This window comes from Mauremys mutica, chromosome 3, assembly GCF_020497125.1.
Source record: "Mauremys mutica isolate MM-2020 ecotype Southern chromosome 3, ASM2049712v1, whole genome shotgun sequence".
Taxonomy (NCBI): Eukaryota; Metazoa; Chordata; order Testudines; family Geoemydidae; genus Mauremys; species Mauremys mutica.
The window spans coordinates 503095-516911 of NC_059074.1; the positions used below are offsets into that span (position 1 = coordinate 503095).

At 44.5% G+C, this 13817-nt stretch overlaps 1 protein-coding gene across 1 annotated transcript; it reads left to right on the forward strand.

The window, feature by feature from the left end:
- Positions 1–5745: 5745 nt before the first annotated feature.
- LOC123365864 (interferon-induced very large GTPase 1-like) lies at positions 5746–13117 on the forward strand. The gene has a single exon (XM_045008869.1). It carries the CDS (start codon positions 5746–5748, stop codon positions 13087–13089), a length of 7344 nt encoding a protein of 2447 aa, XP_044864804.1. The 3' UTR covers positions 13090–13117.
- The last annotated feature ends 700 nt before the right edge of the window (positions 13118–13817 follow it).

The following is a 13817-nucleotide window of genomic DNA, read 5'->3' on the forward strand; positions in this document are numbered from 1 at the left end:
GGGTGGAGCACAGCTAAGTCACCTCAGTAGGAACCTGGGAGGCATTGAAAAAAACCTCCCAGAGCGCCGCCCTGTGCAGTAGGAATGCAGCTTCTCTGCTTCATTAGAGAGTTCAATGTGGGCTCTCCTGCATGGCTGAGGAGTCTTGCTGGCAGGTGTGGGCCCACGGCCCTTACCTTCCCCACCTCCACCAGAGTTGTTACCACTGTGGCACTGCTAGCTCTGTGCAGTCATTATTCTCATGTGAGTGCAAGGACTGCAGTTCTGACTGGCTCCTTCCTGCAGGAGCAGCGGGGGCGGGGGCTCCTCACAGCATCCATACTTGGGGCAGCTATATACCCCTGTCATTTTAAAGCAACCATTTTCTCCTAGGAGCAGTTTGTAGTTCTGTACCTGGTGAGTTTGCTTGTGCCAGTCTGATTTAAAAGCAGCAAAGAGTCCTGTGTCACCTTATAGACTAACAGACATATTGGAGCATGAGCTTTCGTGGGTGAAAGGTGCCACAGGACTCTTTGCTGCTTTTACAGATCCAGACTAACACGCCTACCCCTCTGATACTAGTCTGATTTAAGTAATCCTTAACAATTGTGGACCCAACCCTGTAAGATATTCAGTGCCTGAGAAGTCCCGAGGGCTGTGTCCTGCTGAAGTGAGGCAGCAATGGGGTAGGAGACAAGGAGGCGAGGGGCAGGATTTGGTCCTGCTTTTGAGCCCTGATAGAAATGGAACAGTAAGTACTAGTTTGTTCTCATTATAATTTCTGTAGCTGATGCCAGGAGCCCATCAGGCGAAAATCTGAGCGCACACATTTGAAATATTGCTCCTGTAGTTTATAAAAATTATATTGTAAAAGATTATTTGCTAGAAAGACCAAGAGAACATGGTTTTCCATTCGTAGTAAAAAAAAATCCTGATGGAAATACACTGGTGCTATTCCAAATAGTAAACAATGAGTCTTTAGTGGTACGTCTTTGAAGTTTCCTCCCAGCTTGAGGGTACTATGGAGTCAGTGCCAGCCAGATTAATGCAGGGGTTTAGAGGCTGCAGGCCAGGGCCCTGGGCTAAGCGGGGGTCCAGCAAAAAGATCTCTGGGCTGCCAAACGTCCAGATCTTTTTGCAGGGACCCCCTTAGCCCAGGACTACAGCCACTAAAGCCCCTCCATTAATCCGGCTGGCAGGGTGCAGGAGGCAGATCCACGCACTGCTGTTCCCCTAGGGTGACCAGACAGCAAATGTGAAAAATCGGGATAGGGGGTGGGGGGTAATAGGAGCCTATATAAGAAAAAGACCCAAAAATCGGGACTGTCCCTATAAAATCGGGGCATCTGGTGTCATAGGTTTGTTCCCCACTTTGAACCTTAGCGTCCACAAGATGGGGACCTGCATGGACTCCTCTAAACTTAACTCCTAGTTTAGATCTGGTAAAGCTGCCACCAGCTAGAGATTCCAGTGTCTAACACACTCCCTGTTCCCTCAAACTTTCCCTGGGGAACACAGACCCAAACTCCTTGGATCTTAACACAAAGGGAAATAAACCATTCCCCCACTTCCCCCTTCCTTAGCCGTCGGAAGAGATCACCTTGATTCAAACTCCTTGAATCAAACAAAGAGGGATTCCCTTCCCCCCCCTTCCCCTGAGATTCCAAAAAGGGAAGAAATCAAACAGGTTCTAAAAAGAAAAGATTTTATTAAAAGAAAGAAAGAAAGTAATACTATCTCTGTAACACCAGGATGAAAAATATTACAGGGTCTAACTTTAAACCTAGAGGGACTCCCCCACCCTTTCTCAGAATAATCAAAGTAACAGCAAACAGAAATAAAGATATTTCTCCAGCAAACACACATTTGCAAATACAGAAATTAATTATAAGACTAATCCGCCTTTCTAATACTCACTATACTGAATAGAAGAAAATACTTCAGGAAGCTTGGAGAGCCTGGATATACGTCTGGCCCCTCTTAGATCCAAAGAGAGAACAATCCCCAAACAAAGAACACAAACAAAGACTTCCCTCCACAGAGATTTGAAATTATCTTGTCCCTTGATTGGTCCTCTGGTCAGGTGTCTGTCAGGTTACTGAGTTTGTTAACCCTTTACAGGTAAAAGCGACCTTAACCGTTAACTATCTGTTTATGACATCTGGTCACCCTAGTTCCCCCATGCTGGGCTGGAGCTGCACGGCAATCTGGGGAAGCGCCGATGCTTCACTCCATCTGCGCACTGTCTTCGCCTGCTGGCACTGCCCCCACAGAGCCCGTCGGCTGGGAACTGCGACCAATGGGAGCTGTGGGGGTGGTGCGTGGAGCCACCTGCCTCCCCCCAAGCACTGGCCGCTTCCAGGAGTGGCGAGGGGGCCAGGGCAGGCAAGGAGCCTGTCTCAGCCCTGCTGTGCCACCAGACGAGAGTTGCCTGAGGTAAGCACATAACATAACATAAGAACGGCCGTACCGGGTCAGACCAAAGGTCCATCTAGCCCAGTCTCCTGTCTACCGACAATAGCCAATGCCAGGTGCCCCAGAGGGTTGAACCTAACAGGCAATGATCAAGTGATCTCTCTCCTGCCATCCATCTCCATCCTCTGCCAAACAGAGGCTAGGGACACCATTCTTACCCATCCTGGCTAATAGCCATTAATGGACTTAGCCAGCATGAATTTATCCAGTTCTCTTTTAAACACTCAGAGGGGTAGCCGTGTTAGTCTGGTTCTGTAGAAGCAGCAAATAATCCTGTGGCACCTTATAGACTAACAGATGTTTTGCAGCATGAGCTTTCGTGGGTGAATACCCACTTCTTCGGATGAACTGCTTGCATCCGAAGAAGTGGGTATTCACCCACAAAAGCTCATGCTGCAAAACGTCTATTAGTCTATAAGGTGCCACAGGATTCTTTGCTGCTTCTTTTAAACACTGTTATAGTCCTAGCCTTCACAACCTCCTCAGGTAAGGAGTTCCACAAGTTGACTGTGCGCTGCGTGAAGAAGAACTTCCTTTTATTTGTTTTAAACCTGCTGCCTATTAATTTCATTTGGTGACCCCTAGTTCTTGTATTATGGGAATAAGTAAATAACTTTTCCTTATCCACTTTCTCCACATCACTCATGATTTTATAGACCTCTATCATATCCCCCCTTAGTCTCCTCTTTTGCCATCTAAAAAGTCCTAGCCTCTTTAATCTCTCCTCATATCAGACCCTCTCCAAACCCCTAATCATTTTAGTTGCCTTTCACTGAACCTTTTCTAGTGAAAGCATTTCTTTTTTGAGATAAATAGTAGGGAAGATATACCTATCCTCCCAGAACTAGAAGGGACCTTGAAAGGTCATGGAGTCCAGCCTCCACTAGGAGGATCAAGTACTGATTTTTGCCCTAGATCCCTAAGTATCCCCCTCAAGGATTGAACTCACAACCCTGGGTTTAGGAGGCCCATGCACAAACCACTGAGCTACAGAGACCACATCTGTACACAGTATTCAAGATGTGGGTGTTCCATGAATTTATATAAGGGCAATAATATATTCTCAGTCTTATTCTCTATCCCCTTTTTAATTATTCCTAACATCCTGTTTGCTTTTTGTCTGCCTCTGCACACTGCGTGGACATCTTCAGAGAACTATCCACGATGACTCCAAGAGCTTTTTCCTGACTCGTTGTAGCTACATTAGCCCCCATCATATTGTATGTATAGCTGGGATTATTTTTTCCAATGTGCATTACTTTACATCAGGCCTGCACAACTCGTAAAGCGGCGAAGGCCACATTACTCCAAAGAAAACAGCTGAGGGCCGAACCCTCTTGGCCCCGCAGAAACACCCCGCCCCAGGGCCGTCCAGCCCTGCAGAAACAAACCCTCCTTCCCCAGTGCCGCCCCACCAAAACAGCTGTGGGCCAAAAAGGAAGGTTGGGGGCGGGGAGGTGATACTTTATTTTAAATCAACCAGGGGCTCCCAGTTGAAGAGGTGGCTGGGAGCCCTCAGGGTCAAATTAAAGGGCTCCGGGCTCCGGCGGCTGGGGGAACCCGGCAGGGTCGGCTCTAGGTTTTTTGCTGCCCCAAGCAAAAAAAAATTTGGCTGCCCCCCTCCCAGCCCTGGGCTCCCCCCTGCTGCCCCAATCCTGGGCTCTCCCCCCACTGACCCACACCCCCTGCCGCCCCAGCGCTGGGCTTCCCCCTTTCCTCCCCACCAGGGCCCTCCCCCCACCCTGCTGCTGCCCAAGCCCTGGGCTCCTCCCCACCAGTGTCTCCCTCCCACACACACCTCCTGCCTCCCCAGCCCTGGGTCACTGGTAATGCTCCCAGGGCAGGTCATTCAGCAGGAATTTTGGATGTGCACAGAACACAGACAGGATTGGTTCCCATATCTACAGAGCTGCAGTAAAGTGGAACAATTTTCAGCTTGTGTGATTGGAGGAGATCTGGATGCATATTATAAGACTGTCCTCCATAAATGAGGAAAAGTTGAGGTGCCTTTATTATTCTTTTATTCCACTCTTTCTTTCTATGGGGAATTTGCCAATGCAATATCACTGTCTTCCCTTCAAACAAACAAAAGGGCAATGGCTGTTGAAAATAGCAATTCCAGTCCTAATAAGCATTTCTTGCTCAATTTTATCCTGCTTTTTCTACAGCAAGTTACAGTGGATCAGTATATTTGATTTGGGAGAAATGAAGTAACAGCTGCCCAAACTGAGCTTGAGCACTCCTGAATTTTGAGGTGTTCAAATCTGGAAGGCAGGTGCTGGGGCGGGGGCTGTGGGCTCCACGGGGGAGCATGGCAGCAATGTGTCTGGAGCTGCATGGAGCCAGACACGCTGGTCTGAGTGGCACGGTAAGGGGGCTGGGGGTTGGAGAAGGGGTAGGGGGTTCCAGGGGGCAGTCAAGGGACAGGGAGCAGGGGTGGTTGGATGGGGCAGAGGTTCAGGGGGGCAGTCAGGGGACAGGCAGCAGTAGGATAGGCATGGGAGTCCCAGGGATTTATCACGGGACAGGTAGGGGGTGGGGTCCTGGGGGAAAGTTGGGGGGGGTCTCAGGAAGGGGCAGTTGGAAACAAGGAGAAGGGAGGCTTAGATAGGGGCTGGGGTCCCAAGGAGCAGTTGGGGCAGGGGTCTTGGGAGGGGGCAATTGGGGGACAGGGACCAGCGGTGTTAGATGGGGGTGGCGGTTCTGGGGGGCAGTTGGGGGAGGGTTGGTCCTAGGACTGACCCTTGGGGAACACCACTAGTTACCCCTCTCCATTCTGAGAATTTACCATTAATTCCTACCCTTTGTTCCCTGTCTTTTAACCAGTTCTCAGTCCATTAAGGGACCCTTCCCTTTTATCCCATGACAGCTTAATTTACGCCCCCCCAGTTGGAGCCCTCCCTCCCTCCCTCCCACACCCCAGCCCTCTGCCCCAGCCTAGAGCCCCCTCCTGCATTCTGAACCCTTCATGCAATAAATAAGTTAGCTAAATTTAGTTTTCATTTTATTGAAAATTTATTTGAAAATTATAGTGCATTTATATATATATATTTATAGTTAATTATTTAATATTATCATATGTGTGTGTTCGGTGGGGTTGTGCGCAGGGCATATAGTGGTCATGTGGTTCTTTTGGTTAATGGTGGTTGCAAATGTGGCTCCCGAATCACGTGACAGTGAGCACCACTTGTGTAGCCCATTGTATATTATATAAGGCCAGGGGTGAAGCTGGCGGAGGGAGGGACATCTTCATCTGAGTGTAATATTATTTTTCCACTCCATTTCACAGCCATGTCTACGGGAAAGGAAAAGCCCAAGAATTCAGTACAGGGAGATCCTGCAAAGGATGAACTAGCCAAGAGACTGGAAGCAGTGGGTCTGAGTGCAGAGTACTGGCTGCCTAAACTACACAAACAACTTGGAGTTACCTCTGCTCAAGCCTTGAAACACCTGCGATATGACGACTACCTAAACTTAGAGTGCAATGTGCAGCACACATGGGAAAAGCAGGCGCTCCAAGAACTACTTAAGACAGACAGCAAGGCAACAATGAAGCAGCTGCAGGAGCAGCACTTGGAGATGCTAAAGAAGAGGCAGGAGCAGGCTAAGTCGGCGCTGAAGGAGCTAAAAGAAATGCAGGAGAAAGGCAGGAGCCGCCATGAAGAAGCTGTAAGAAAGAAAGAGGAGGAGCTGCAGGGAGCTATGGACATAGCCCCAGAGTATTGGGCACCAGCTGAGAAGCCTTTGAAGGAAGTGATAGAGAATGTGCACAGACAATTAGACCTCCTGGAGGAGTCGGTGTCCCAGAGTGAGAATCTCTCTGACAAGGAAGTTTTGAGATGGGCGTCGGGAGGGCTGGCCCTGCAGGGCATTTACAAAACCAACACGCTTGCAGAGATGGCGGAGACGCGAGAGCAGCTCATAGACATCCCAGAAGGGTTCGAGCTCTTTGGTCCAGAGCAAGGGCCGCTGTTTGAGAAGAAGGAGTTTTCATCGTCCGAAGCAGAATCCACATTCACCAGGAGCATGGAGAAGCTGGGGATTAGCATCGCATCCAAGGGTGGATTTGGGGGGTTTAGCGCTGAAACCAGCACAGATTATGGCAAATCTGAAGAATCAAAAAAAACCCATAGGTCCCGCTTGGAACACACTTACATTTGCACCACCAAGTACAGCTACATCCCACTGGCCTCAAGCCACTTCCCCAAGGATAAGTTTCGACTTTCCAGTGCAGCGCTGCAAGAGTTAAAAGAGATTGAGGACATTTTAAGTCACACCCCAGAGCCGGACAAGCTCAACTTGCTGAAGAGCAGGGGCGGGAATTTCTTCAAGAGATTCGGGTCTCATGTAAACCAGGGCCCCCTTCACTTGGGTGGGATATTCTGGTGGAAAGCGTCTTCTGAGGGATTCCGGGCAGAGCAGCTGGACGAGGTGAAGAAACGAACATCTGATGCACTCAGCTCTTATGTTGGGGGCAGCTACAGTGGCTTTGGTTGGAGCATTGCAGCTGGTGTGACTGCATCAAAATCAGGTTCTGAAGCCTCATTTCAGGGCGCAGATAAAAAACAAATGCAAACAGAGGTTCAGCTGTCTATTACCAAGACAGGCGGCCCACCTGCAGTGGATTCACTCACAGCATGGAAATCTGGGCTACTGGCCAGTAACAAAACCTGGTCTGTTATTGACAGAGGTTCTCGGCTGATTCCAGTGTGGGACATAATCCTGTCCAATCACAGACAACATTTTAACAATGTTTATCAAATGAGGAGCAGCCTCATACATGCTTATGAAGCCCTAACAAACCTAAGTGTCAGTACATTGCTTGGGGAGGAGTTAGCCAGTGCAGTGTATGAGGCCAGATCATTCTTAGAGGACATGAAGTCCTGGGAAGTCTCTGGGGATGAAGAACAGCTGGTGACACTGATGAACTTCAAACAGAAGCTGAATGAAAAAACAAGAAGCCCTAATGTATGGATTGACATTTGCCTGTCGGATAAGGTGCTTCAAGATTTCCTGGAAAAAACAGTTTCTCTGTGCAAAGATTTATCTGCCCCAAATGAGAAGTACATCAAAGCTTTGCTGCACTGCCTTCTGGATCCTTATATCTATTCAGTTAAGAATTTCCCCAGATCTTCTTTCATTATGCAATGGATTTTCCAGTCAGCAGCAGAACAAGCAGGACAGATCTGCAGCTCAGATCTTACAGATTTCATTAAAGTTTTACAACAAATGGAAAGTGACGTCACGGATGCTACTGCTGCCTCTATGAATTCTCCCGCAGCACAGCAAGAAGCAAAAAGAAAAGCTACTCTGATTCTCAGTTTATCCTTCCATTCACTACTGCAGGCTCTAAGAAAGAGAGCTGAGACAGACACAGAACTGTTATTACTCTCAGTTGCAGCCAGTGCAGGATACCGTGTGGACAGTCACACTTTTCGGTATCTCCTTGGGTGCCCAGAAATTAACTTCATGTTAAAGGAAATGCAAAGGGCACATGAGGGATATTTGATCCTTAGGGATCAGGATGTTTCCAGAGCTCAGGCTTTCCTGCTGTTGACAGGTCTGACAGTAGCAGCTAAAAATAAAGTTATGGCCCCCGAAGAGAAGAAGAAATGTTTGACTTTTATTGAAGATCACATGGGCAACTCGCTATCACAGGAAGTTACTTTTGTCCTTACAAAGCACAGGGCACTCACTGATTGGAAGGCACTGGAAAGAGACTTGAAGTCCCTTGTAAACGGAAATTTTGAAGTCACAAATGATGATCAGCAGAAGGAATATATAAAGAAAGAACTAGAAAACGTTTTTCAAGAAATCAAGCAGGTAAATTCACCAGTATCAACATCCAAAGAAGTGCAATCCAGTGACACTAAGACATATGAATTTTCCCCAAACTCAGGGTTTCTAAAATTAATTCAGCAACTTAAACTTGAACATTACTATCCAAATAAAATGGGGATGGCAGACTTCCAGAAAATTCACAAAACATCTTTACATGGCAGCCACCCCAGCAATGAAAGCGAGCTGCCATTTTATTTTTTGGATAAGCTGCTGATGCTGGACTATCGGGTAAGAAATTTGATTTGCAAGGATGACGGTAAAACAAAACAAGGCATAGCCAATATACTGACCACCAGCGATGATGTGAATGAGCCCACAGATAATTTAGATGACATTTTTAATGATGATGAGGAGGAATCTAATGAATTTGCTGAAAGTAATAAGGGTCAGGTGCATCCCATGGACATCCAGATGTCAATTTTTCACTGTGCAGATGATTTCATGAGGCAATATATTTCAACAAAGCTTTCGTTATGTCAATTTGCACTTCCACTTTTGGTGCCAGATCCCCGCACTTCAGAAATAGAATTCCCTCTTTGGTCCTTTTGCCAAGTTAACAAGAAATGGCAGAGTCATGAGAAATTTCAAAACAGGGCTGGGATTAGGAAATGTAAAGATAAATTGATTTATCAAGCAGATCTACCAGTGGTGTCCTTCATAAGATTTGGTGCATCTTCTTTTTCTAAATCTCAGCTCTTAAATACACTGTTGAGTAAGCAAAAGCATAATATTTTTTTCCATCGTCACTGTAGAGGCAGTAGTAAAAACTGCCTCTTGATGGAAGGTGTTGTAGAAATCACCTGGTATTGCCCAGGTAGAGATGATGATGACAGGTTTGACAGTTGCATCGCATTCACTAATCTTCATGGAGATGCAAGAGAACATGAGCGACAAGTCAAATTTTTACAGGAAATAGCTTCTGTCACTGTGGTTCTCTTGTCGGACACTGATCGGAATGAAAAGGGCAGGAAGGTTTTACGAGACCTTCTAAAATCCCCCAAACCTGTCATCTTTCTCTGTATTGACAAAGAGAGAACATCAGTTAACAAGTATGAAAAGCGAGTAAAAATAGCTGTTAAGAACCAGAATGAGGCAAAATTAATGGAGGAACTGACCACTGCAATTAAATGTGCTGTAGAAACTTCAAATATTCCTTGTAGTCTAGATAAATGTGCAAACATTGCTCGAAAGCATGGATTCCATGTTGATGAAGACAAGAGAGAGTGCACGGACGGCAAAGAACTGGCACAGAAAATAGCAGGTTTTCTGAGACAGAAAAATATTTTATATACTAAGGACAAATTATTACCTCTCCAAGGAGAGTTGTGGCACAAGTGGTGTAAAAAGGATAAAGAACGAACCCATTTACAGGACAATGAGAAGATGGGCATTGAACAGCACCTAAGCCAAATACAATCAGAAAAGCATGCACTGCGACAGGAGCAGTTACAGAGAGCGTTCCCCCTGAATGAACTAATGCAGTCAGTGCTTTCAGCTCTGACTTTACCTTCCCAAAAAACCAAAATGTACTTCTTACAGTGGCTGAAAATATTTACAGCTGATCTATCTTCTGATCATCTTCCAGAGCTTCACCAAAAATACCATGATTTGTGGTCACAAACCCTGGCAAAAAAACAAAGAGAAGAAAATAATGACTTGCAAAAACAATTAGAAGAATTATCACATGAAATAAATGAATCTACTTTTGGCCTTGAGCATCTTTTGAGAGAGGTGGGTCAGATTTATGAAGCTTTGGATGCACTACCTGAACAGGATAAGTGCTTTCTTGAACTACCAAAAATTGTAGCTGATTTGATGGTTGAAGGGTATCCTATCGAGCTGCTGGATGGTGACACTTCTTATGTGCCATTGAAGTGGGTCGGAGCCATCTTTGACAAGTTAATTGAGAAATTAGGAGACCAAAAGGTGTTTGTTCTTTCTGTACTTGGCATCCAGAGCACTGGAAAATCAACCCTGCTGAATGCCATGTTTGGACTTCAATTTAATGTCAGTGCAGGGAGATGCACCAGGGGAGCATTCATGCAACTAATTAAGATAGATGATGAGCTCAGAGAAGAGCTGAACTTTGACTTTGTTGTGGTTATTGACACTGAAGGGCTTCGGGCAATACAGCTAGAAAACAGATCAGCACTCAGCCATGATAACGAGCTAGCCACTTTTGTCATTGGTCTTGGCAACATGACTCTGATCAATATTTTTGGAGAGAATCCTTCTGAAATGCAAGATATCCTGCAGATCGCTGTCCAGGCATTTCTGAGGATGAAGCAAATAAATCTCTCCCCAAGCTGTTTGTTTGTGCATCAAAATGTTGGAGATATAACTGCAAATGAAAAGAATATGGAAGAACGAAGATGCCTTCAGGAAAAATTAGATAAAGTAGCAGTTACTGCAGCCCAGCAAGAGTTCTGTGATGTTACCTGCTTTAGTGATGTTATCCAATTTGATGTGAGCACCCACATTCATTACTTTCCTCACCTCTGGGAAGGAAACCCACCGATGGCACCTCCAAACCCCAGTTACAGCCAAAATGTGCAGGAACTAAAGAGCAGGATTCTCATGGCTGCCAAAGAAAAATCTGAACGTAGTTTTCTAAGACTGTCAGAATTAAAAATGCGCACTCAGGACCTATGGGAGGCTTTGTTAAATGAGAATTTTGTCTTCAGCTTTAAAAATACACGGGAGATTGTTGTATACAGCAGACTGGAAAACAACTATAACAAATGGACCTGGGAACTGAGACGTTTCATGCTTGATCAGCAGAACAAGCTGAACATCCAAATTCAGAACGGGAGAATCTCCGAAATAGATAGAGTAGATCTTGAAAAAAGAGTTCAAGAAAAATATGATGCCACTGAAAAGGATCTAGAAAGGTATTTTTGTGAGGACAAGGACTGCAAAATACTGATTCAGTGGAAAACAAATATTAAAAAAAGAATGGACAGTTTCAGACAAGGACTGATTGACAACATTGATAAAAAGGGTCAAGAACTTATCAAGCTAAAGAATCATCAAAGCCGTTTTGAACAAAGGAAAGCAACCTATAAAGATGAGTTGCTTATAAAAAGCAAAGAGTTGGCCCGACATTTCAGAGATAAGGATTTGAGTGAAAGTGAGCTTAGAGAGAACTTTATCAGAATGTGGAATGAATGGGTTACTGAGGTGTCCTCTGCCCCTCATGTTGAGCCCAATTTTAAAGCTGATATGGAGATTTTCCTTGGTAAGCACTTTCAATCAGTACACGATATAAGTAACAGGATTAAAAGATCCTCTGAATGGATTGTTTTTCCTCTGAACCCTTCTGAGCACATCTCAATGAAGAGAAAATGGAATGGACTGAAGAAGACTACTAAAGAATGTGATGTTGAGAATTTAAAGACAATGGCAGCACACCTAGAGCAGCATATCTATGAATACGTTGAGAACAAAGCGAGCGAGATAATGAATTACACTTCCAGTTACTTTCATGAAATAGTGGAGTTAATAAGCAAAGAGTTAGAATCTGATTCAGAGGATGACAATTTTACATTAACACACTTATACAAAGTGGATGTATCTCTGTATTTATGCCAAATGGCCACAAGAAAGTTTAGAGAGAAATTCAAAGCATTCCAGAAATCAAATGATCCAGTCTTGTATCTTGAAAGTAAGGAAGAGGAATTCTTTAGCTCTTTTAAAATCTCCTGTCAAGGAGCAACATCCATCACAACTTTTGCTGATATTTTATGCAGCAATCTTAAATCTGCTATCTGCCATGCAGTCTATGAGAAGACTGCCATTGCCATAGCAAATGAGATGAGGTCTACGCATCCAGCCTTCAGTGGCAATAGAAGCAAACTGGAAAAGTTCATGCTGTATTGGCTTTTAAAGCAGGAAGATTTTGAAAAATACCAACAGTATATTTATAACCCAAGGTATTATATGGAGGATTTTATCAGACGAGCTGTTGATAGGTATTGCTTAGATAAAAAAAAGCCAAAATTGAAAAATTTCTTAAATTTAAATCTTGATTCTTTCCAGTCTCTTGTTCTTTCGACAATTCATGAATCAACTAAAGTTGTTAAAGATAAACATGGCAACGTAGTCTCATGGTTGGATGAATTTTGTATCAGGCTTGGAGATGATTTGTACCTTCCCAGAAGCAATCTGACAAGCATTGAACATCAAGAGACAAAAGACATACAATTTCTTGAACAAGTGGTGAGCGAGTCACTGATCCCTGCCTTAGAACAGCTGAAAAACACATTCTCAAAGATTGATTTGGATCCATTTGTCACAAAACCCCATCAACTCCTATTTGAGCAGCTCAGTGGGTGTTTGAAGCAATGTCCCTTTTGCAAGGCTGTCTGCACAAACACAATTCCTGGTCATGATGGAGATCACAGTGCTCTTTATCATCGTCCTCAGGCTCTGGCTGGCATCCAGTGGGAAGGGACAAATCATCTAGTCACTGACATTTGTACCAGCCTTGTAGCAAGTGACTGCAAAATAGTGCTTGATGGAAAAACAATTCCGTGCAAAAATTATCGAGAAGTAGGACGTGACTTTGCAAATTGGGACATCAAATCAGATACCTCCCAACTGTCTTATTGGAAATGGTTTGTCAGTCATTTTAGATCTGACTTAGAAAAAATGCATAATGGAAAATTTGAAGGCAAGGGGGAAATCCCGACTGGTTGGAATAACTTAAACAAGGAAAAAGTACTTGATGAGATGTTATCAATGTGGACCATGTTTGATGGTAAGAATGAATTGGATGTGAAATTTATGTTTTGAAAAGGATATTGAAAAATATTTGCAATGAATAGCTTTAGGAAGAAACTTTTTCTATCAAAAATAAAGTAACGTGTATTAGAGGGTTTGTCATATTTTACTTAAAAAAAAAAAACCCACAATATTTTTTGTAGGCCTCAAGGGAGAAGTTGCCGTGAAACTTTCCAAAAGAAGCGTCCGTCTTCATAATAGAATTCACCAGTTCCATCATGCTTTGTTCCACTTGGAGAAGCCATTCCTGAAAATTAATTCAAATGCAGTTGGTCTTCTTTGGTAGCAGGAATTGCAAGAACACAGAGAGTTCAGCATCGAGAGAGGACTCTTGGGTTACATGGCAAGGACACTTAAACTGAGGACAATACCAAATTGATAAGATCTTTGTTAAAATGAATGAGAGAACAACAAATGCTACGAAACACAGAGTTATAAAGCAATCATACAACTCTGTGACGCCTGATGGTAACATCTCTATTAGAGAGAACTACTTAGCCTAACATACTCACACCCTTCCTTGAAGGCCTGGTAGTAGGAGACGGAGGACCAGCCTGGTCCCTGGCATGCCCGATTAATTTGATGGTCCAGGCTTCCCCAGTCGGTAGGGATTTCATTCGAGTGTTGAGTAGCTAAGCTGTATTGCAAAGCTGAGCTAATAGCTTGATAAAACATAGAAAAAGCAGGGTGAATGAACGACCCTCTTGCATGGCTGTTGACCCCTTTTATAGGGTCCTGGT

Coding starts and splice junctions, on each gene's coding strand:
- LOC123365864 (XM_045008869.1), top strand. CDS start 5,746: ATGTCTACGGGAAAGGAAAAGCCCAAGAATTCAGTACAGGGAGATCCT.